The sequence below is a fragment of the Glandiceps talaboti genome, chromosome 8 (assembly GCF_964340395.1).
Source record: "Glandiceps talaboti chromosome 8, keGlaTala1.1, whole genome shotgun sequence".
Classification (NCBI taxonomy): domain Eukaryota; kingdom Metazoa; phylum Hemichordata; class Enteropneusta; family Spengelidae; genus Glandiceps; species Glandiceps talaboti.
The window spans coordinates 9054007-9079054 of record NC_135556.1 but is presented as its reverse complement, the minus strand read 5'-3'; the positions used below and the strand labels follow the sequence as shown (position 1 = coordinate 9079054).

Sequence of the window (25048 nt, the reverse complement as noted above, 5' to 3'; positions counted from 1 at the left end):
TAAAATACAAAACATTTATTGACAAAGCAAGAAAATATTTACTTTTTTAGGTCTACATGAATGTTATATAACTCTAATCGTACAATAAATATGACATGATGAGGGGGAAATATGAAATATTGACGGGACAGGTGTAACAGCTGAAGAGTTATGATTGAAACACAGGCAGGAAAACATCAGGATTTGTGGATGGCATTTCTTAAAACATGTCAATTTTTGTCATGAGCACATTCCTATGTATTGTGAGGCAGCAAAAATTAGATAGATATATGTATTTGGAATACAGCAAAGCATCATGGTCAAAATATATAATCTCTTAATATCCCATTCTTTGTTTCCAGATTCAATGAAAGCCTATCTGTGAAATATTACGAGCCCACATATATAGATTTATTAAAATCAAAAAGCTAATCGGTGCTGAAGCAGAATTTCTCCTCATAACTTTTGTCAGTCTGTATGGTATGCTGTGATGGGGTGCCCTCACGCAACGGTAATCTGAAAGGTACACTGTGATGGGGTGCCCTCATGCAACAGTAGTCTGAAAGGTAAGCTGTTATGAGGCACCAACAGGCAACGGTAGTCTGTAAGGTACACTGTGATGGGGGACCCTCACACAACATTAGTCTGTAAGGTACGCTGTGATGGGGTGCCCTCATGCAACGATAGTCTGTAAGGTACGCTGTGATGGGGTGCCCTCATGCAAAGGTCAACCCCTTTGTGAGTGCTAGCTGATAAGCATGGCATGACAGGTTTTATCTTGCATATTAAACCTTTGTACCACTAGCCAGAAATCATCATTGTTGAGTCTCAATGTCACAAGTATCTCTAACTATATTCAAAATTTACCATTCAAGGGTCAAGACATTTTCTACCACCTTGGACAGAGATGTTGATGTGATATGAGAAACATGACTTGACAACACTGAAACTGATTTGCTGTTGCCATGGTTGCATCACTGATGGTACATTCTACAGGGATGTGTACTATGACAATTTCCATAGATAAACCAATGCAATTGATGTAATATAGCTGCTTCATAAATCAGCCAATGAGAACAGGTGTAATATAACTGATTCACAAATCAGCACAACAGGTGTAGTATAACCACTCCACAAATCAGCCAATTAGACATGGTGTAATAAGACCACTCCACAAATCAGCCAATTGGAATGCGTGTGTTATAACAACCTAGCCAATTAAGTGCAAGATATCATTTTTACAGCTGATTAGAAGAATCTAGTCTTACCAATACTCCATATGAATGATTAAACCTGGTGGACAAAAAAAAAAAATCTCCGAACACTTCCATAAAGAAACAAAAGTACATTTTCTGACAAAACCAGATTCTGAATGCCTTTCAACTTGATTCTGCCCTTACAACTTGTGGACCTTAATACAACAAGTGTCTGTGTGATAATGCAGTAAGTGTTGTTGACAGTAATTTGGTCAGGTTTGGATGTAGAATTTACAAAACAGAGAGAGAGAGAGACCTATATAGTACTAGCTACACAGACAAACCATATACAAAATGTTTGTGTATTTAAAAACATCCAGTCATACATTAACAATGAATGACAGTGCAGACAGACAGACAGACGAGATGACTTTATTCTCCGTCAGTCAATTCATGTCTTCTTTTTCTTTGGTCTTCCTCTTCCGTCTGGTGTACCATCAGCTTTTCTTTTATCTGCTTTCTTTTCAGTCTGCAAAAAATAAATACAATAAACATGTGAAATTATGACCTTGGAGATAAAAATTGCCAAATTGACAACTTTCGAGTATGTCATTCATTCTTCCTACATGACAGGATTTCACCATCAAGGCCTGTTAATTTATGAAAACACGATTCATTCAATATTGAGGTCAAAACCACTACACATGTACATGTATTTCTATAGAGACACATGAGATGTTCAGTTTCCATTTTGACCACTCTAACTATTACGTATAACACAACCGCAGGTACCAAGAATTCACAAATATACCTATACATCATCCATCCACAACATCTGACACATGACAAAGCTAGAACATATGACCTAACTGGAGAACTATTTAAGACTGACGGGACTGGAAATTTTTCAAGCAAAACTATCGGTAGACATCAATGTTGTTGTTAAAGGGGAACAGACATGAATATTTATTAGATGCACATTGAATATTCATGAGTTTATCTATAGGTAATAATATTTAGCATGCATCTAAATAAAATATTTATGTCTGCTAAGACAGTTTGAATTTCATGTTTCTTGGCAACCTAGTTATAAATCGAAGATACATGAAATCATACAATAATGCTCCATAACCCAAATTTGATGAAATTAGTTTTATTTCCTGGCATGGTATTCCTCCTTAAGCAAGTAAATATACTATAAGTTCAACAGATATTTCACCAGGGTTCTCTATTAACCCAAAATCTTTTGGTACAAGGCATGAAAATCTATGCACTCTGTAAGTATTACCAGATCACCTCTCTGTTACCAGGGTTCCTATACTTTGCTGGACAGTGTAGGTAACTATTGACAATACTAACCTTGACTTTGGGCGTTCCTCTTCCTCCCCTCTTCTTCTTATCAGCCTTCTCTCTTTCTTCCAGTTCTTGGTTTTCTCTCTCAATCAAGGTGATCAGAGTGTTGCAACGACGTTGTAATTCCTACAAAAAGATAAGAGATACTTAGAGCATGGTATGAATGCTTTCAACTCTAAAAACCTGCCTTACAGTGAAAATCACTCCACTCAGGGCATGAAAGCAGTTATCTTGTAAGTGACGTGATAAACAAAACCTTCAGTGATATTTAGACGAAAGACCAAGTTTTGAACCAACAATGTTCAAGCAGACTACAGTGAAAGAATTACAAATAAATTGGTCTAAATTTTCCTATCTTGGATATGTTTTAGTGTACGACATACTTATGTTAGCAAATTAACAAAATATGAACCTAGTACTTATGTATTTTCACCTTCATTCAATTTTTGGGTTTTATTTTGCAATTCTCTGAATATACAGTCTGCAACGATGAATATATTTATTCCTGCTGACTCCCATGATGCAATAGCCGACATGATGTTCCTATGAAATCGCAAGTAATTCTAGATGATGTGAAATCATGAAATGACTCTCCAGCACCCATAGTTTATGAAAATACCTCTATTTCCTGGAGTGGCTTTCCCCTTTAAAACAGAACTACCACTATGCACACTTCAGTGAGGTTATACACTTACCATGGCAGTCCTTGATTTCAGAAACCAATCAAATCTGAACTGTGGTGCTTGTCTGCAGGCAGTACGTAGCTCATCGTAAACATTCTCCTTGTCAAAACCCAGTTTATGCAGCATACAAACCAGGAATCGGTCTTCTTCTTCTGTCCAGTTCTTACCTTTATTAGTTCCATAGGCTATACGTAGTTGATGGAATGGGGCACGATAACGAGCCATCTGAAAATAAAAACAGTAACACCTCAATACTGTTGTTCCTGTAAATCTGTATCCTAGTTTCACTTTATAAGCCTGTCTATCACATGATGGCATCATTTTGCTGTATACATAATAAGTATCAAAGCCTTGTGAGAAAATGCCTCTTACCATCAATTATTTACCTGTGATAAATTTGTCTGTGACTGGTGTGACCACACTGGTGGGTATCAAATGTGTAACATGGTCAGTACATGTATACAAAGATTGATAACAAGAATGTCACATGAACAGTCAAGGGGGTGGGGAGGGGAAGGGGAGGGTGGTACTGTTATCCTCAATACTAATTTTGAGCACTTCCTAAATTTGTACTATTATTCTGAAAAAACTATCACTTGGAGGTCACCTGACCAAACAGTATAACACCATGATGCTGATGACATCTGAGTAATTCAGATGAAAGCTAGGTAGTTACTTCAAAACTAGATTCTGAAAAAGGTAACTTTATCACAATTATGACAAGACAAGTTCATCAATATCAATCTTTGAGCAACTGTTACTCTTGTAGTTGAGCCTTCAGTTTTCCAAGACAGCCGCAAAACTATTGTCGCAACATGTTGATACAAGTGATAAGCTATTGAATGGATGCTGGTTTAATTATAGTCTCAGAAGGGAGGTGTCTCTGCAAACTAGTTTATTTAGAGTTACAATGTACTGTTTTGGGACTTCCAATGTTTAATACCATGTTGATCACAGGGTGATTAGAATCATGGAACAGAGGACCCACTATCAACCACTTGAGTACTCTACCACACTGAACAATATATTTAATTTGCGTCTATCTTAGTAAACCAAAGGCTGGGTTACCAGTGTCGGATCAACTGGACACTGCATTTTTTATTCATATTTTGATTGCCTCATTCCAGGTTTTTGTAACTACACTACACCATATGCTGTGTCTTCTTACTGTGACTTTTCCAAGTCTAGCTGCAATAACTTAATACTGCTGTGAAGTTTTCAGAAGTCATAAAAGCATACCTTAGCATCCAAAGCCTTCTTGATACTGATCTTACGTTGAATCTTAGCTTCTCCTCTCTCAATCTGAGCCATGATACGTTCTATGTCCTGCAGTTCATTGCAGCGTTCCCAGAACACTGTTGAGTACTCTATGACCTGAACAGAATAAACACAACAAAACATCAGCATTTGTATCAAATTCTCTATTCTAGATTCCTTCCCACATCATCATCATCATCATCATCATCATTCTTACATGTACAAATAATGTGTGACAATATTTTAACAGATTTCTACATGATTTTTAAAACCTTGGCAGACACATTGGTCATATGGTTAACCTCAAATTATACATGTTAAGGTGGCCATATGGATGAGGATTGGGTATTTATTTTGGATTTTTAATTCATAAAACAACTTTATCATGTCTTTCTACTTGACAAATCAATGTGAAACAACATTGACCAAGTCTGTGTTTGTAACTCAATACACTGCAAAAAGCGTAAAAAAGTGTAAAAAAAGTTTGTTATTGTATGTATAATAACAAACATATTACACAAACATTACGCTTTTACAACTTGAGTTACAAAAAAAGGACTTGGAATATGTTGTTTCACATTAACTTTTCAAGTAGGAAGCCATAATAAAGTTGTTTTAAAAAATTAAAAATCCAAAATAAATACCCAATCCCCATCCATATGGCCACTTTAATGAAGTTATTGTATATATTAGCTATGATCAAAGGGAGTATTTTGTGGACGCATGTAATTAAAACTCATGTTTGTGTACTTACTTCATCAGGACATTTCCCTTCCACTTCTCTGGCAATACTTTCTATATCATCACGACCATATTTTTCATTTGCTTTCACAAACTGGTTAAAGTCACGCTTGCTCCAGTTGGTGAATCCCTGGAATGAATTACAAAGTGACATTAGATTAACGCTTCATAAATTCTTGACTTTTCCTAAACTGAACTAAATGTTGACATTGTGTAATTCATACTCAACAGTTAATTCTTGTGTAAAAATAGCGTAAATGACGCGAGCAGCATACTTTTTCAAAGGACGCCTCCAGGTCTTCACGTCCATGTTATTGAATGGCACCCCTAGTGTCCATATTGTATGATCTTTTGTTTTTTCATAACCACACTATGGCATACTGCAGTCTGGTATGCGATGAGAGAAGCATATAAATTTATCAAAGGAGGCAATACAGTACTCTACTTTTGTGGTCCTCACTTCCTTGCTACTAAATGGCAACCCTAGTGTCAAAACTGTTTAATCTTTTGTTTTTTTTCATAACCAGAATATTGCATATTGTGGTTCTGATTGTTTTAGTTCCACTGATAAGTACTTGATAGCCTGTAGATTATCAACATAGATATCATAAAATCAACAGTTGTAAAGTAAACAAACCTGTTGTAGCAATTTCTCCTTTTCTTCAATTTCTTCTTCTGGCAATGCTTCAGCTTCATCTATCCTCTTCTGTTCTTCTTTCCTTGCTTGTTGTGCATTGGGCAGTTCAGGATTCATTGGTGCCTGAAAAAAAAACATGAAACATATCAATCACAGTATAACACTACGCTAAGTCTGCATGACGGTGACCAAGTGTCAACCCAGCTGTATGTATACTGCTCCCTGGGTCTCAGTGCCAATTTAGGACTCTACCCTACAGATTGTTTGGTTCAAGTCAAATAAATGTTATAACACTGAAGAACTGCGACAACAAAATCTCCCAACTGGAAGGAAGCAGCAACAGATATATGCCAATTACTGTGTAAACTACCTAAATACACAATTGTAAACCTATGTAACACTGAGTTAGATATTTTCAGTATATCAATCATACACCATACCTTATAGCCAATACTCTTCCTGTAGTACAGAATCTCTTTGTCCAAAAGTTCAAACAGCCTTGGAGGAAAGAACTGGAAGTCTTGAACATTGGGTTGCTTTGGAGGTCTTGGAGCCTGTAAGTGAATAGTACAGGATTAAGGAAATGATTCAGAACAGGTAGTATGGTTTCATGGAAAAGTTTGGGAATAGGTAGCATGTTTTCATGGAAATGCTTGGGAATAGGTAGGGAATTTCATGGAAAAGCTTGGGAATAGAGTAGCATGTTTTTTATGGAAATGATTGGGATTAGGTAGCATGTCTTCATGGTAATATTTGGGAATAGGTAGCATGTCTTCATGGAAATGTTTTGGAATAGGTAGCATGTTTTGCCCTGGAAAAGTTTGGAAATAAGTAACATGTCTTCATGGAAATGTTTGAGAATAGCTAGCATGTCTTCATGGAAATGTTTGGGAATAGCTAGCATGTTTTCATGGAAATGTTTGGGAATAGGTAGTAAATTTTCATGGAAATGTTTGGGAATAGATAACATATTTTCATGGAAATGTTTGGGAATAGATAACATATTTTCATGGAAATGTTTGGGAATAGCTAGCATATTTTCATGGAAATGTTTGGGAATAGATAACATATTTTCATGGAAATGTTTGGGAATAGGTAGCATATTTTCATGGAAATGTTTGGGAATAGATAACATATTTTCATGGAAATGTTTGGGAATAGATAACATATTTTCATGGAAATGTTTGGGAATAGATAACATATTTTCATGGAAATGTTTGGGAATAGATAACATATTTTCATGGAAATGTTTGGGAATAGCTAGCATATTTTCATGGAAATGTTTGGGAATAGGTAGCATATTTTCATGGAAATGTTTGGGAATAGATAACATATTTTCATGGAAATGTTTGGGAATAGATAACATATTTTCATGGAAATGTTTGGGAATAGCTAGCATATTTTCATGGAAATGTTTGGGAATAGATAACATATTTTCATGGAAATGTTTGGGAATAGCTAGCATGTTTTCATGGAAATGTTTGGGAATAGCTAGCATGTTTTCATGGAAATGCTTGGGAATAGGTAGCATGTTTTCATGGAAATGTTTGGGAATAGGTAGCATGTTTTCATGGAAATGTTTGGGAATAGGTAGCATGTTTTCATGGAAATGTTTGGGAATAGGTGGCATGTTTTCATGGAAATGCTTGGGAATAGGTAGCATGTTTTCATGGAAGTGTTTGGGAATAGGTAGCATGTTTTCATGGAAATGTTTGGGAATAGGTGGCATGTTTACATGGAAATGCTTGGGAATAGGTAGCATGTTTTCATGGAAGTGTTTGGGAATAGGTAGCATGTTTTCATGGAAATGTTTGGGAATAGGTAGCATATTTTCATGGAAATGCTTGGGAATAGGTAGGGTATTTCATGGAAAAGTTTGGGAAAAAGTTTGGGAATAGGTAGCATGTTTTGTCCTGGAAAAGTTTGGAATAATTAGCATGTCTTCATGGAAAGAAAGTGTTTGTACATTGTTAAGGTCACTCCATTATATCAATATGTCATTAAAAGGATCAAAAACATCACATATCAATTGTTTTAACCCATACCAGGAGTCATCGAAGGCAAGCATCAACATTAACATTACATGAAATAGTTTGATCAAGGTTTCATGTAAGTACATTTGACCTGAGTAATGTTTATAAACTCAGGGTGTCACTTGACTAAATCACAGACTTACATAACTCTACCATGTCTAAAACTCAGAGTGTGTCACTTGACTAAACAAGTCATTGAGAATGACATAGTCCCCGCTATAATTGGGTTTTAAGGAATTATTACTACTCTGATCACGCAACAACATTTTTGAACCTAACACAAACAGACTTAGATGTGTTGTGTGTGCTTGTTGGACATGGAATATGCCTCCAACAATAAAGGATTGGTTGGGTATGGGGGATCATATCACGATGAAAATGGAGTCTGAGTTATGGCTTTGGACATGCAAAATTCACAAAACAAAATGGCTGCCAGGCAGCCATATTGGATCGTATCACGACGAAAATGGATATGCACATGTATGTCATAGAACACTGTCCTAATACCAACTTTGAATGAGATCTGTTCAAGCATGTCTGAGTTATGGCTTTGGACATGGAAAATTCACAAACAAAATGGCTGCCAGGCAGCCATATTGGATCGTATCACAATGAAAATGGATATGCACATGTATGTCATAGAACACTGTCCTAATACCAACTTTGAATGAGATCTGTTAAAGCATGTCTGAGTTATGGCTTTAGACAGGGAAAATTCGCAAACAAAATGGTTGCTAGGCGGCCATATTGGATCGTATCATAAAACAAATTGACGTGCATATGTATGCCATAGCATGTTGCCCCTGTACCAAGTTTGAAAAAAATCGGTCCAGGCATCTCCAAGAAACGGCTGCGGACGGACGGACGGACGGACAGACGGAACCCAATCCATAAGTCCCCGTTCCGGACTTCGTCCGCGGGGACTAATCACAGACTTACATAACTTTATCACGTCTTAAACTCAGGGTGTGTCACTTGACTAAATCACAGATCTACATAACTCTATCATGTCTTAAACTCAGAGTGTGTCACTTGACTAAATCATAGACTTACATAACTCTATCATGTCTTAAACTCAGAGTGTGTCACTTGACTAAATCACAGACCTACATAATTCTATCATGTCTTAAACTCAGAGTGTGTCACTTGACTAAATCATAGACTTACATAACTCTATCATGTCTTAAACTCAGGGTGTGTCACTTGACTAAATCACAGACCTACATAACTTTATCACGTCTTAAACTCAGGGTGTGTCACTTGACTAAATCACAGACTTACATAACTCTATCATGTCTTAAACTCAGGGTGTGTCACTTGACTAAATCACAGACCTACATAACTCTATCATGTCTGAAACTCAGAGTGTGTCACTTGACTAAATCACAGACCTACATAACTCTATCATGTCTTAAAGTCAGGGTGTGTCACTTGACTAAATCACAGACCTACATAATTCTATCATGTCTTAAACTCAGGGTGTGTCACTTGACTAAATCACAGACCTACATAACTCTATCATGTCTAAAACTCAGGGTGTGTCACTTGACTAAATCGCAGACCTACATAACTCTACCATGTCTATGTCCATCAAATACATGACACTTACCTTTGGTGCCTTGGGTTCACTGACACGGAGAGCTTCACGGAAATAAGCATCTACAGCATAGTTAGCTTTCCGTTCTCTCTTTGGGGGTTCAATCCAATGTCCAATACCACCTGTCTTCTGTTTCTCTTTGTAATCTTCTCCTTCAAAGTGGAATATACTCTCTGGCTGCTCAATACTGAAATTTCTCAGCTGACTTTCACCGAGTTCTTCGTACTTCTTTTCAATTTCCTTTGTCTGTAAAAAATAAACAATTTACTCCTGATTATACCTTGCACGAGCCATTTAGAACGAAGAATATGAAATATACACGTCGCGACAACACGCATCTATGTCATGACAATGCATGTCTACATCACAGGTAGAAATATAATACTCTGTTCAAAATTGAAAGTGAAAATTAAAAATTATAATGATCTGGTAATGATCAATTACCTTCCTCTCTGAATTCTGCAAAATGGCATCAATATCTTCCTCTGTGATTGAACTATCCTTGGACGCAAATACGTAATCAGCTCCATGACGAATCATATTCAACATTTCATCTTTGCTCACTTTGGCATTAGAATCAACCAGACGACCTAGCGGGGCAATGATATTTAGATATTTAATTCATGTCATCCCAATAATTACTGTGGAGCATTTTATGGTTTCCCAGTTTGTTTCAAAGGTTACTTCACTTTTTATGTGTACAGAAAATGAGATGAACTTTTTACAATCTTTCTCAGTGAGATACTGATATTAATCTAACTGTGACCAACCATTCATTTCCCTGCAGGAAGAGAGAGCGAGTTTTTTTTCTTTGCTTTTCCTTGACTTGGTTGCTTTTCCAAGACACATGCATATCTATTATGCGTTTTGAACATATTCGTATAAATATCTGCATTCGTATAAATATCTTTCAAATAATTTGACAGAGTAAACATCTGTTGAAAGAAGAATTTTCACACAACTGTTGCAGCCATATGATTCCAGACAACAGCTACTACGTGTGTGCACCCTGGTGTTTATTCCTGATATTATCTCTATGTTTTAGCTTCAACAATGTCTGTCACTGTTATATAGTAAATATGGTGACAACCTTGGAAACCACACATACGCAGTCACACTGAGTCAGACACCCTAATATACACAGAACATATACATGTAACAATAATTGTTTTCCATAAATCATCATTTCAGTACAATAGAGTCCTATATACAATTGTATAGCAGATACGACCTTAATGCACCGACACAACAAAATATCATTTAGCAATCTATCAAATGACAGAAAGCAGGAGACAACACTCCACACCACTTACCTTGTTGAATGACAATGTTGTCTAGCCTTAGTTTCAACTCAGCTCTCTCAACTATACGTTCTTCTACAGTGTTTTCAGTAATGAAACGGAACACTTGAACTTGTTTCTTCTGACCAATACGATGAGCTCGATCCTGAGATAAACAACAAACTTTTCTTAGTGATCAAAGAAATTCATGTCAATGTTGTAGGCCGTATTCTTTGGCATTCCTCGCCACTTGATGTACGTGACGACTCACTAACGGTGGCGGTGCTGGTAAATTTAAAACAGCTTATGGCCATCATTGGAAGCACTTGTAACTGTACACTACTATGTACTTGTATATATTTTTATGTAATTTTACTATCGCTTGCTTAGTGGTGTAACTTTTTTTACATCTTCATTACATCTCTCCTACATTTCTGGCATGATTTTTGATGTTGTACATTTTATTTTCAAATAACTGGAAGATTGGCCATCTTGGCTAAAACTGTTTTCGAATCAAATAAAGTGATTAAACAAATTAATAAATCAATTTGCTCTCCATATGTAGATCTTTTATATTTCAATTTTTGTTTGCTTGTTTTTCAACAAGCCTGTTCTAACTGACATGTAAACTAAAGCAATTTCACCATTTTATTTTTGGTCACAATTTTGTTTTAATAAACCATGTATTACCATTATCTTGACTAATCAATATCAAATTATACCTTGTACAATATAGTATTGAAAAATCAAAGCGAGAAATATACATATTCAAAGTTTGATTTCGGAATATGTATTACAACAAAAAAAACAAAAAAATTCTTCGTAAAAAAAAAAGCTCAGATGTGAGGCTATGGCTAGACAGCCCCTCTGAATGAGTTGAAGCTTGATTTGAATAGACTTTTAATTAACAGCTGTAACTACATACCACCAGAACAAATCAAATGTCTTTGAGACAACACAGAGAGATGATAAACTCACCATAGCTTGTAGATCTACTTGTGGATTCCAGTCACTATCATACAGTATAACAATATCAGCTGTAGCCAAGTTGATACCCAAACCACCAGCACGGGTACTCAACATAAATATAAACTTTTCACTGTTAGGGGCATTGTAGGCATCTATGCTAGACTGTATAGAGAAAGAAGCAACAACAACAAAAACATACAACTGTCAATAAGGTTAAGACTTCAACAGGCCTGTCTTGCTCTCAAAATGTAAATGGTATACAGTCACTGCAGGGTGATATAAGTGGTACCCTGTAAGGAATGTATATCGGCAAATCAGGTTGACAGTTGAAAACCAGGATTGAGGAACATCGCAAAGCTGTGGGGTGGGGGTGGAGGTCCTGACACAATTATGACAGTAGTCATGTCTCTAACCTGTCTGTCACCATGGGGGTCTTCCTGACATAAATATGACACTATTTGTCACATTAACATGTCTGTCTTTATAAGGGGTGGAGTGGGGGGGGGGGGGGGGGGGGGGGGGGTTCTGACATAAATATGACAGTAGTCATGTCACTAACCTGTCTGTCACCATGGGGGTCTTCCTGACATAATGACACTATTTGTCACATTAACATGTCTGTCTTTATAAGGGGTGGAGTGGGGGGTTCTGACATAAATATGACAATAGTCATGTTACTTACCTGTCTGTCTTCATGGGGCGTCTGACCATCAATACGACAGTAATTGAAACCACGCCACATACAATAATCTTCCAATATATCCAACACCCTTGTCATCTGACTGAAGACCAATACTCGAGAATCTACACAAAAAATATACATATAAGCATCAGTCAAAACACACATCGTGTGTTCATTTAATGTTAAGTGAAGAGATGGTAGAACAAAGTCTGGAGGGAGTCACAGGTGTACAACTGTGAAAAAGTAGCAGAAAAAGTAGATACAGGACCAAAAGAGGCCATAAAACTTATCAAATGATGAAAGTACCATAATACACTGTCGCTGTACTTCCAATATGCTGTGTCCAATGTCATTTGTTTACTGTAGAATCATCTTCATCTGATCTTCACTCATGTAACATGACATTTACAGCTAAAATGATGTCGGCTTGGTGTTTCACTTATGTGACATGACATTTACAGCTAAAATGATGTAGGCTTGGTGTTTCACTCATGTAACATGACATTTACTGCTAAGATGATGTAGGCTTGGTGTTTCACTCATGTGACATACATTTACAGCTAAAATGATGTAGGCTTGGTGTTTCACTCATGCGACATGACATTTACAGCTAAAATGATGGAGGCTTGGTGTTTCACTCATGTGACATGACATTTACAGCTAAAATGATGTAGGCTTACTGGTTCACTCATGTGACATGACATTTACAGCTAAAATGATGTAGGCTTGGTGTTTCACTCATGTGACATGACATTTACAGCTAAAATGATGTAGGCTTGGTGTTTCACTCATGCGACATGACATTTACAGCTAAAATGATGCAGGCTTGCTTGGTGTTTCACTCATGTGTCATGATACTTGCAGCTAAAATGATGTAGGCTTGGTGTTTCACTCATGTGACATGACATTTACAGCTAAAATGATGTAGGCTTGGTGTTTCACTCATGTGACATGACATTTACAGCTAAAATGATGTAGGCTTACTGGTTCACTCGTGACATGACATTTACAGCTAAAATGATGTAGGCTTGGTGTTTCACTCATGTGACATGACATTTACAGCTAAAATGATGTAGGCTTGGTGTTTCACTCATGTGATATGACATTTACAGCTAAAATGATGTAGGCTTGGTGTTTCACTCATTTGACATGACATTCAATACACACCCACAGACAACTTCTAATCCAAAAGAAACAATTACATAGGTGCCGTAGTCAAGTTGAAATATTGATTATCAGTTAGAAAATAAACAATTGCAGCCATTAAAAACATCAAGTACATGTGTAATGTTTTAATTACAAGCCTGTTTTTACTGCAGTGTGAAAGAATAGCAATGCTTATCACTGTTCAATGTGATTGGGCAAAGGATCCTGCTGTGTTTATTGTGTCTCTGTCATTGTTAGTCTAGAGTTGAAATATGTCTAGCTCTGTGTCAAAAACGGTAAAGTCCCATGAGTGAAACACCAAACCTACATCGTTTTAGCTGTATCACATACATATTTGTTAAAGTAGTGAAGACAGAACATGAACCGTTTAGATTTTGTCACCATGTGATGTCAACACATCGTACCTTGTTCTTTCAGTCTGGGTAAGAGACGGTCCAAAACCAGCAATTTTCCACTATTCTCTGCTAAATGAAAATCTGTAGTGTACGGAGGTCCTGGCTCGGCTCCATCAAATAAGTATGGATGATTGGTACACTTTCTAAGCTGCATCAGGATGTTCAATAATCTCATTTTGTCTGTTTTACCAGCTCCATTCACTACATCTATGTCTTTCATTAAAATCTTGGTGTACCATTCTCTCTGCATCTTACTCAGTCCTAGATAGATCTTGGTCTCTTTCTTCGGTAGAAGTTTTTTCTCCACATCAGCTTTCAGACGACGAAGCAAGAATGGTCGTAAGACCTGTGTTTACAAAACAAACATTTACGTTACAAAGCAAGCCACCAGCAAGACTGTGATACAATCACAGACAGGCTAGCATGAATGTGTGGAACTTGTTACAAACAGGGAAAGTATTACTTTCCCTGTTTGTAATAAGTTTTTATATGCATCGGATTCTCTCTCTGTGTGTGTATGTCGGCAAAGGTTTTGACTGTCACTTTTTCAAGACAAGAAAAACAGCATTGCCTCGTTTGATTCCATTTTAGTAAGAATTAAAAATCCTTGTAGCAATTTTGACACAGGCAAAACGAAATGAACTCTTACCCCTCCCCCCTAAAGGAAGGAATTATGCTTGTCATGCGTCAGTTTTAAAATGAAACAGCCCCTAAACTGAACTGGATTTAACAGCACTTGACACAACATGTTGGCAGTAAAGAGATGTGTGTTACATTCCATTGTTTGATTAGAACACTTTTAAGTATGTCAACTTTTCACAAGTTCAGAGTTCCCCTTGGCATTTCATGTACACATAAAGAGATTATTAAACAGTCCTCATCAAACCAAGAAATGTCATGATGTAATGTCCTGTCTCTCAGTTCCAACATGTTGTGCCAATGGTTATATAACCCAATTCATTTGTTTACTTTCCCTGTTTTTAACAAAGTTCTGCTTGGTCATGCTAGGTCACTGCTTGTACCATGCAATAACATCTTGCTATACAGAATTCATTTTACCATTCAGGAATAAATGGTGCTCACTGTAAATCACTACTTACCCTATGTAATCGTTGTACCAGATCTTGATTGTCAAGACAGTTGTTAGTATCAAACCAGGCATCGAAGTCAGATGATGAGTTGAAGACATCAGGCAAGAGAAAGTTCAACAAAGCCCATAACTCGTGGAGATTATTTTGAAGAGGGGTACCAGTCAGTAACAATCGATTCGTGGATCGGAATTCCCTTACAATCTCTGATAACTGCAAAATATTGGTGAGAGGTGTCAAATTGGATGAACCAAAAAACAGCACCTATGGCACTGTAGCACAATTATTCACTTTGTGTTCATTCTTCAGAATGTTTACCCACATACCTAGCAATTCCTGTTGTTATCTCTACCATATACACCATCACTGGGCTGCTCAGTGTTTTTGTTACGGGCACTAAGTAGGTAAAATCTAACCGAGTTCCCTTGTAATTATACCGATGTTCTCCACCAAAATTATGGTATCGATACAATGTATGGGAAACTATGTCAGTTTTACCAAATATCCCCCTTCCTGTTACCCAGGTTCCAAGCCCTTTCCAAAGACACTGGATGCTGCTATGGGCATGGTCTTGTTGCTAGGCATACATATATACGCTTAGACTGTCGACAGTCGCTCGCGCCTTTTTCCCTACGTTTTATCTAAACTCCGGTTCGGCGCAACACTAGTAATAGTATAATCGCAAACTGATATCGAGGGCCGTATTGCGAAGGCCCAAGCGACTGTTGTCCCTTGCCGCGCCCTCATGCGATAACAATAGGAACATTCAGTTTGTAGACTATTGACATTTAGGTCATAGTTCACAAAGCTTGTCAATCAAAATGAACATGGCATAGTCACCAAGCGAGTCAACACATCGAGACGCATTGGAAAAACTTTGATACTCGCACTTGAAAGACTTTCAGAGAAGAATTATAGATACCTATGTCTCTGGGAAAGATGTTTTCATTAGTGTACTGACAGGAAGTGACAAGTCCATAGCCTATGAAGCCCGGGCTATGAAGTCGCAGGCCTGTGGGTTATACTTCCATGCTCCGATCGTTCTCGCGATACAGCTAACAACATCTAGTCTGCAATTGTCCCAGTAGTATCCTCATTGATACAATGATAGCTCTAATATAATCCCGTATATAAACGGCGAAGGCCCTTTTATTTGTGGTAATTTTGCTAAACAATAGGGAAGTGGTAACAACCTAGCGGCCGATCCAAAGGTTCACCCCCCCCCCCCCACATCAACAACAAAAATCACATAAAAAGAAAACATCAAGGAAAAGACACAACAAACTGTCATATCATATAGCATCGTCATATAGATTACGTAAATTGACTCCTCAATCGGTATCTGAAATAATGGGGTACAATAGCGTTAGGTATATATAGACTCAGTACTCTGTGGAGGCACTAGTTGAAGACGTGTCGGATCGGAGCACGATCTCCGTGCCGTGGTAAATATGGAGGCACTTTTCTGTTTCAGGTAGAACGTCTACCATTTGCACATTATCTGCGCCTCACTATCAAACATTTTATACATGAATATTATTACTATATAATATGCTAGCTGCAGTCGAGGGAAGGTAAAAAAGGTGTCCAAAACATCTGTTGCTTGACTGGAGTGTCGGTCGGAGTTGGTACAATAAGTCGACTTCCGTAGCACTCTCTCGCTCCAGTACCACTGTAACAGCTAGCTGCATGCTAAACAAGGCAATAGACTAGTGAGCATGACAATGTATCGGGCGTCGAGTTTGTCAACGACGTCATTTACGAATGTTATAAAAACGCGCGGTTTCAAGCTTTAACAAAGAAAGATAGGAAAGGAAAAAGTACTTGATTATGACCATCAAAATGCATTTACGAGGTCAAATTTGCGCTGCAGTTTACGTGTGTTGCACGTTAAGTAACCTTACATTGAACTGTATGCAAATTATACGATAGAGTACCGCCCCATTAAATGACGTCACATCATGAATAAGTAATAGCAAGGGAGATGCGGCAAGGGACAACAGTCGCTCGGGCCTTCGGCCCTCAACCTCGGGCCTTCGGCCCTCAATTTGCGATTAGACTAGTGTTGCACGGGATCGGAGTTTAGATAAAACTTTGGCCAAAAAAGGCGCGAGCGACTGTCGACAGTCTAATATACGCTCACTTTTTGGATGGTTCTCCACTTGCCTAACCACCCCTGTATTTATATTTGCAATATATACCACCATTTGGCTGTCACTATGGACATGGTCCTGTTGCTAAGCATGCCTTCATTTTAAGAATGTTTATCTATTTGTATAAAATACTGCCAATGGCAATATGCTTAACTGAAATCCAATATCTGACATGCACATGCAGTGAGAGAAACAAACTTTAAACAGGAAAACACCCGTACAGAGTAATGGAACGTCCCATGAACTTTGGTCAAGTGACTATGTAACATTATATAACCACACCTCATGGACTTCCACTGTCTAAAGGACCCACTGTTTTGATGGAAAATCATTTTTGGACGTAACTTCAAATCCACTGATTGGATCGCTTTCATTTGAACAATTTTTCATCTAGACACTCGAAGTCATGTCTTCACCAAATCTAAAGGCAATCGGTCAGCCAGATTTTGACAAAGTTGTTTACACACACACACAAATACACTTTGTGAAGCCTATAGCCCTACCGAACTACTTAGTTTTTAGTTGTGCTAGCAACGTATACAGTTCATACCATCATACACCGTTGCAAATGAAGCAATGACCTGATCTTATATACCTACAACATTTAGGGCAGCAGGAAAATGTGCAAATTCACAGAACAGTTACAATACCTGAGTGCCGTTACCTTTGACCAGCCCAACATCATGGATGGGTTGTTGCTATAACAACGACATGGCATACTTACTTTAGATTTCTCATTTTTGATTCTGTGAGCTTCATCTATGGTAAGGTATCTCCAATTGAACTTTTTAAATACCGGTTTCTCTCGAATTGCCATTTCATATGATGTGACACAAACATCCCATTCTCCTGGTAACATGACATCTCGGATAAAAGCAGCCTACAAAATATGGTAACATAAATTTTAGAACACACTTCAGCAAATTGTCTATACAACAGACATCATGTCCTAAATGAGGTAAATACACCATTTCCCTGTCTTGTATCCTAAATGTTTGTTTTGCAGTGTTCTCCTAGACAGGTGGGGCTTAGCCCCCTGTTGTCAATAATTTGCAACGGCTTTGATATTTTACACAATGCTATCTATTGGTTATGCACCCTGCTTTATTTTCACTGTTCCCATTGAGTTCTCTTTATTCATGTTCCTTTCCTCTCACAGCTTATTTACCTCAGTGCTTATTCTGTTTACCTCGCAATAACTAATAGTACAGTAGTTCATATGCATCTTGTTTCATTATTGTTTCCCTTGGCTTTGACTAAGGTGGCTACTTACTACACTTGCTTTGTCATCACGTTTTCACCCCTCCTGTAATGTTTTGTGCGATGTTTCAGAGCACCACTTTATGACATACATACATGTCATCTAAATTATATAGTTTTCATGTGTTTTACCCTCATAAAAGCATGGTGTCATATGCAAAGTTAAGCCATATTTTGACATTTGACCTTAACAGTTTTTGACTTTAACCTATGAAGTCAAGGTCAATTGCTTATGAAAAACATGTTTTACCCATCTGTAATGTATCTTGTATCTTTTCATAATGACAACAGTATGAATATATATAATTAAGATGTATATCTCTGAGCAGATCCAACATTTGGTATACATACTCTGGTTTCTTGGTCTCCAATAAGACACACGGCTCTCATACAAGGACACCATTTTTTGAATTCAGCCATCCAGTTGGCCAGTGTTGACTTGGGAACAATCACAAGATGAGGACTTGGGATGTTTCTGTACACTTTCATGTATCCCATCAGAGCTATGGTTTGAAGTGTCTTGCCTAAACCCTACAAAGGCAAACATAGAAGGTCACAAGATAATACACCTTTTTGGTATAACATGTCAAAGAAGTTTACTGACGCTTTTTTACATTATTACTATCATTATGTGTAAAGATCAAGATCAAGGGCTACCTTTCACACAGAATGAAAACCCCTACAACATATTTAGTAAATAAATTACACTTTTAACCCATCACCCCTGCATGTTACACACTTCTACATACAAGTATCAACTTTCCAAAGAGTACACATATAATGTGAAATAAAGACATTTTGTAAACTTTGGGTTCTGGAGAGTCATTTCATGAATTCACATCACATGCAACATATGTGATTGCTGAGTAAAGGCAATTTGAAACTTGTTCCTCATTTGTTGTTCATGAGTTACATGAGTCACAAATTGCCTTATGGGAGTCAGTAGACATGCATATCCAATAGCTGAAGTTGAACATATAATATTCATGATTCTAAATTTTTTGTGTTTATTACCTTAAATTAAGAGTCCCGTTAATGTTTATGTTATTAGATATGGTGTTCCTCTTTAAATAAGAATCACTCTGGTAATCGTGGGTTCAGTTTATTAAGATAGACACAAACTAAAACTATTGTAGCTGGATGTGGTAGATTACACATGTGGGAGTGATAGCAGTTCCTCTGTTGTGCAAATTTAATCACCCTGTGATCAAGACAGTATAAACATTGGAAGTCCCAAAACAGTACAGTGCAAATTTATGCAACTAGCTTACAGAGAGCTTCCCTACTGAGACTATAATTAAACCAACATCCATTCAATAGCTTATCACTGTTATATCAACATGTTGCGACAATGGTTAGTTTGTGTCTATCTTAGTAAACAAAAAGCCTTGAGTTGTATAAATTTGATGATAGATAAAACTCAGAGACACTAGTTTTAGTTTGTGTCTATCTTAGTAAAACCAAAGCCTCAAGCTGAACGAAACTGTTTCTAGATGAAACTCAGACATACCATTTCATCAGCCAGAATACCGTTGATACCATGTTCGTACAGTGATATCATCCAATTGAGGCCACGTACTTGGTAATCTCTCATCTCACCGTTCTTGATGTATGATGGCGACTCTTCAAATCTGGTCACGACCTGGGTAGATTTCCGTTGCTCTGACAACAACTCCTCGTCCTCTTCTTGTTCTGTCATTCGATGTCGATGGCTATTGTTGACAGACAAATTTTTACTGTGAAATATTTTTTATCAAATGATTTAATTTTCATTGAATATGATGCAGTTTTCACACAGGCGTTCTCTTTAACTACAGATAAATTACATGATTGCATGCAAGTTATAATAACACACGTGACTGTCTCTTTCTTGATACACATTTATCAACACAAAGACATGTGTCCAGTTTTGTTGTTTTTAATCAAACTGTTGTGATTTTACGATGTGATGTGCTTAACAATTCCCCCCCCCCCCCCCATATTTTGCTTTTTTCTCTGAATCATATTTTAACGCTTACATTACACTTTGTGAAGCACAGACTGTTGAGACATGTATTGTGTAATGGTCTTTAAACAATCACATGAAGTTATTCCATACACCCTTGAAGGAAACAATGGCTTGAACACATGAGCTTCTTTACAAGATTTCAAAGTTGAGTAGGCAGCCATGGGTGATATTTTCATACTTTTACCATCCAACATAATTTTTAAGTCAATAGCAGTAATCAATACAAGTGTACTAATGACATAAATAAGCCTGACTTGACTTTTCCTTTCACCAAAATTAATCATTTCTTTCCCTGAATCCAATCACCGATCATATCTTTATTTACTCCCCTTAATTCCTTATACCACATCATTTTGTCGACCACGATGTAAACCCAAATCATGGAATCTTTAAATCTATATACTTACTCTCCTACTGCTGATAGCTTTGCTCTTTCATCTTTTTTGATCTTAGGTCTGCCTGGTTTCATCTTCAGAGGACTGGTTGGTGTTTTACCACTACTTGTACTACTCACAAAATGGGTAAAAATCTCTGTCTGTTGCAACAGGTAATCAAACCTGTTGGCACGATCCCGACTCTGTTATGAGTTGAAAAGTGAGATCAAGTAAGTCTTTTATAGCAAGGGTGAAACGCATACAATATTTACTCAATCACACCTTTACATAAACTATATTCAAATTACCATGTTATTCTCAATAATGATGATACAGTGTGCCCTCTAAGCCAATTTGATGTGCCACTGACGCACAAAATTTCTAGTGACGCACCAATATTTGGTGTTCCCCCATCTCTTACTATGTGGTGACTCACAAGAAATGCTAGTTTTTTATCATACTGACCCACAACAACAAAATTTGGCTATCATTTGACTTAGAGGACACACTGAATGTGATGTTGCATACATGTAAGTGACATATGTCTATAATCAATTATGTACACATATATTCTAAATTTACATTTTTACAAAGCAAGGTTACATGTACATGATAGTGGAATGACAGAAGAAATTATTGAAGAGAGAGAGAGAGAACGCTAAACCTGCCCCAACCAGTACCTTCTACATGAACTTGACCTGTAGAAAAGGAGTGTTTGTTTTAACATAATAACATAACTTGTAACAAACGAACCAGGGTTACTATGTTATAATGTAGCCAAAACATAAGTGTTCCTCCATATACTTTGTACCAGGATTTCAATCAAAAACACTGGAAAATGCTTGGGTAATACATAAAGTATATATCTAAAATTGTGTAATTTTTGTTTTCATTTTCAATACCAATGTTACATATTACCCTAAAGGACAGCTCCACTGCATAGCGTAATCAAACTGTGACAACAAAGATAAAGCTCACCAAGGAGTTGACAAAGTAATAAAGGGTAATTGTGTCGTTATAAGTCCTTACATCATTGCCAAAAATTTTGAACACATTCTGGGAAGCACTATATAAAAATTGACATCATTACATTCAACCTCCAAGATCTATATCTATTTCAGGATTCACACAAATATTCTTTTTATATTCAATATAATAATAAATATCTATGTGAAATGCTCACCAGCCTTTGTTCATAGTCTTCACCATCCTGGGCTTGGTTGCCTTTTGGAGGATTCTTCAGTCTTATTGGTGCTGGTCCTGGTAACTGCATAACCTGAATACAACATACACAGACATACAATGCATGTAGTTCCACAATATAATATCTAATGTCTATACTAGCAATGATGATTGTCACGCCACACTTTGACCTTTGTGCACCATCATTGACAATGACTAATAATAACATTATAATTTATAGGTTACTACTAGTTTTTGAAAAAGTTTGAAAGTTCAAGTTTATGTCAAAATTTAGAAAGAACTGTCAAATTAAATTCACCTTTGTTTGGAACATTCATTGTCATACATAAGCCTCATTATCATGAGATACAAAACAAAATGTCGATCAACAAAACATCAAGCCAAGGCCAAAGTAAAATATTCAAAGTCCGGCATCATGTGTTTACTTTTTTGGACATTTTCTTCATTTAATTTCTTTATCAAAATTTGTAAATGTGAGGAATTCCATGAATACATGGGTGTAGTCATCGTGATGCTTCAAGTATATGGAGGCAGTCATGATTACATGTAGCTGCAATAATTGTAGCTTCTCTTTTATTTGTAATACTTTTTTTCATTTCTTTTCGCATATTTTAACATTCCCTTTTCTCTTCTTGTTATCTGTCACTGGTTTGCAAACAAAAAATCTAGCGTAGGATCGACAAAGAACGAAAAATCACTAAAAATTATTGGTTATTCACATATGAAAGGGCAGCTAAGTGAGCCTATATAAGATGATCTAGCATCTATTGCAGGAACAATACTTGTCAAATGTTCATGGATGCGCATATACAGCACATATCTACAAAAAGTATAACTCATATATGAGTGTACTACTAATAGGTACAGCTCTAAGCAACCACATTATTGTAAAGTTTTCAGAAGATTCCAAAGACTACATTTCCATAGAATTGAAAATTAGATGCGAAGGGCAAAATATTCAATTGGTTTACAAGCCGTAGTCTACACTGATATTCTTAATATGAATGGCACTGCACTTTTTTGTAGTATCAATCATTGATATGGTATGTCTTCCAATATTATTAGTAATTAATAATATAATAAACGTCTCTCTTTGCTTAAAATGTTGACTTAGAAACCATGGTATTAGAAACAGTACTTTATTAATACTTCACCAAACTCGATAACCACTGCGAAGGGCACCGTGTGACCACCACGTACATGTATCTTCAGCCTTGTCAAAATTGCAGTGTAAGGTTTTTTATTTGCTGTCTACACATTCACTGCTTATTATATATGCGACACACGGACCGGAAGTAGAATTGCTAGTCATAACATTTCCGTTATTTCGTGGTGTACACTATATTAATTTTGACGAACACTGAAGAAGGTATTTTGCATTGATAAAATTTACGATTCCGTCAGAAATGACGACATTTTAGACCTCGATCCTTTAGTTGAGACCATGTTGTAGAGCATGGGCTCCCATTCATTGACTACTACCTTTACTTTATGGCGTGTGGCTGACACATGAAATCGTGAATGTTATGATGAACGAAAGGGTAACTGACGAGTTACCAAAATCAAAATAAATAATAAGGTGTGCTTACCAGTGGTTTAGGGGGCTCAAAGGAGCTGTCACTACTCCCAGGACTTGACATTTTTGTCGTTTTTTTCTCTGAGTAAGACACTTCTTAGCACGAAACTTCCCTTTGTCCGTTTCGAGAAAATGCCGGTCCACTGAACGCGCGCTCAGATGTGGTACACGGAAATTACCGAACTCTGCCGAGTGTCGTCAATGTTCGTACAGATTTCGATAGGGCGCCCTCTACACCACTCATCAATGAATAAATGGCAGACGAATACGAGCTCGAGCTTCCATTTCCACATGCATGTACATCATGAGCCCGGGATCAGGAGATCACTTACGTATCCCAATGTCTGCACAGTTGTGTTAGTGTATATCCCGATTTAATTGGTAGGTTCACAATCAGAAGCATTTTATTCTGCAGTGACGTTCTGCATATTAATAAAATTATGTGTAAGGGGACAGACCCCAGAATAGCTGTACACTGTACTGTACAGTGTAACTGTAACTAGTGTAAGCAATTTCCTGACACCCGATTAGCCACTGCTAATATTTAGTGTTATTCAACTTAATGTTACATGTAATAGTTTTAATAATCTGACTGATTATTATATGTGAAAATTAAACAGATGTCTATAGTTTGATAGCAGTGGAAAAGTAATAACGAAAAACTTGAACATATGACAGAAAAGACATTTAATGATTTCATACTGATAGCTTCTCAAGTCGAGTCACATCAGATGTCTTATTTCAAATGAATGGCTTGCACCCCACTCCCTCTTTAGTAATTCTTCTAGGAATTTTAATACCGTGTTCAAATAAATACATAATATTATATCCACACAGATGATGAATTTGAAGAAATTACACATGTCAAGTTTGAGTTTATAGCTGGGTCATGTGAATGTCTAAATTATGTGAATGTAAACACATTTATAAAACACTTTCCACAATAGATGTCATGATTACCCTCAGTGACACAGACATATATTGCTACAATCGCCCAATATATATTTTTACTTCCTCAATTCTCTGAGGAGCATACACTCCATTGCAGTCTCTGTAAGCCCATAGCACACACATAGCAACTGCACCGTCCTGCCAGGTCTCAATTGTTTACAGTTGGATTGATTGAACCGCAATCATGGTTCAAATCTTGCTCAATGATTTCCGCCATTCAGAAACAGCTTGGCTCAAACCTGCAACCTCCAGAGTCAAAGCCTGAGGCAGCCAATCAATGCCATTCAGCCACAATGACCCCATATCATCACACTCATAATTTGCATATTGTAATTTTGAATTTGACCTTCTGATCAGTCACACAGCATATTGCAGTAAATTATTCTGATTGTTTTTCAGAAGTTTCATAATGATCTAAAATAGAGGATCACAAAAGCAAACACCAAAGACAACAACAGTCAATTGA

The 25048-nt window shown here is 37.0% G+C and overlaps 1 protein-coding gene across 2 annotated transcripts; it reads right to left on the bottom strand.

Moving 5' to 3' along the window:
- Positions 1-23811, bottom strand: LOC144438411 (SWI/SNF-related matrix-associated actin-dependent regulator of chromatin subfamily A member 5-like). 2 transcript variants are annotated; one of them, XM_078127427.1, is made up of 20 exons: positions 23645-23811; positions 22036-22128; positions 20886-21055; positions 19981-20206; positions 18822-19001; positions 17935-18090; positions 15070-15270; positions 13979-14315; positions 12408-12529; positions 11735-11887; positions 10790-10922; positions 9921-10066; positions 9489-9722; positions 6287-6400; positions 5847-5969; positions 5223-5339; positions 4451-4585; positions 3224-3436; positions 2535-2654; positions 1-1704 (listed from the first exon to the last, which is right to left on the bottom strand). In XM_078127427.1, exons 1-20 carry the CDS (start codon positions 23693-23695, stop codon positions 1627-1629), a joined length of 3102 nt encoding a protein of 1033 aa, XP_077983553.1. In that variant the 5' UTR covers positions 23696-23811; the 3' UTR covers positions 1-1626. The 2 variants fall into 2 exon arrangements, with proteins under 2 accessions (XP_077983553.1, XP_077983554.1); XM_078127428.1 differs by having other exon boundaries at positions 19981-20182.
- Positions 23812-25048: the final 1237 nt, after the last annotated feature.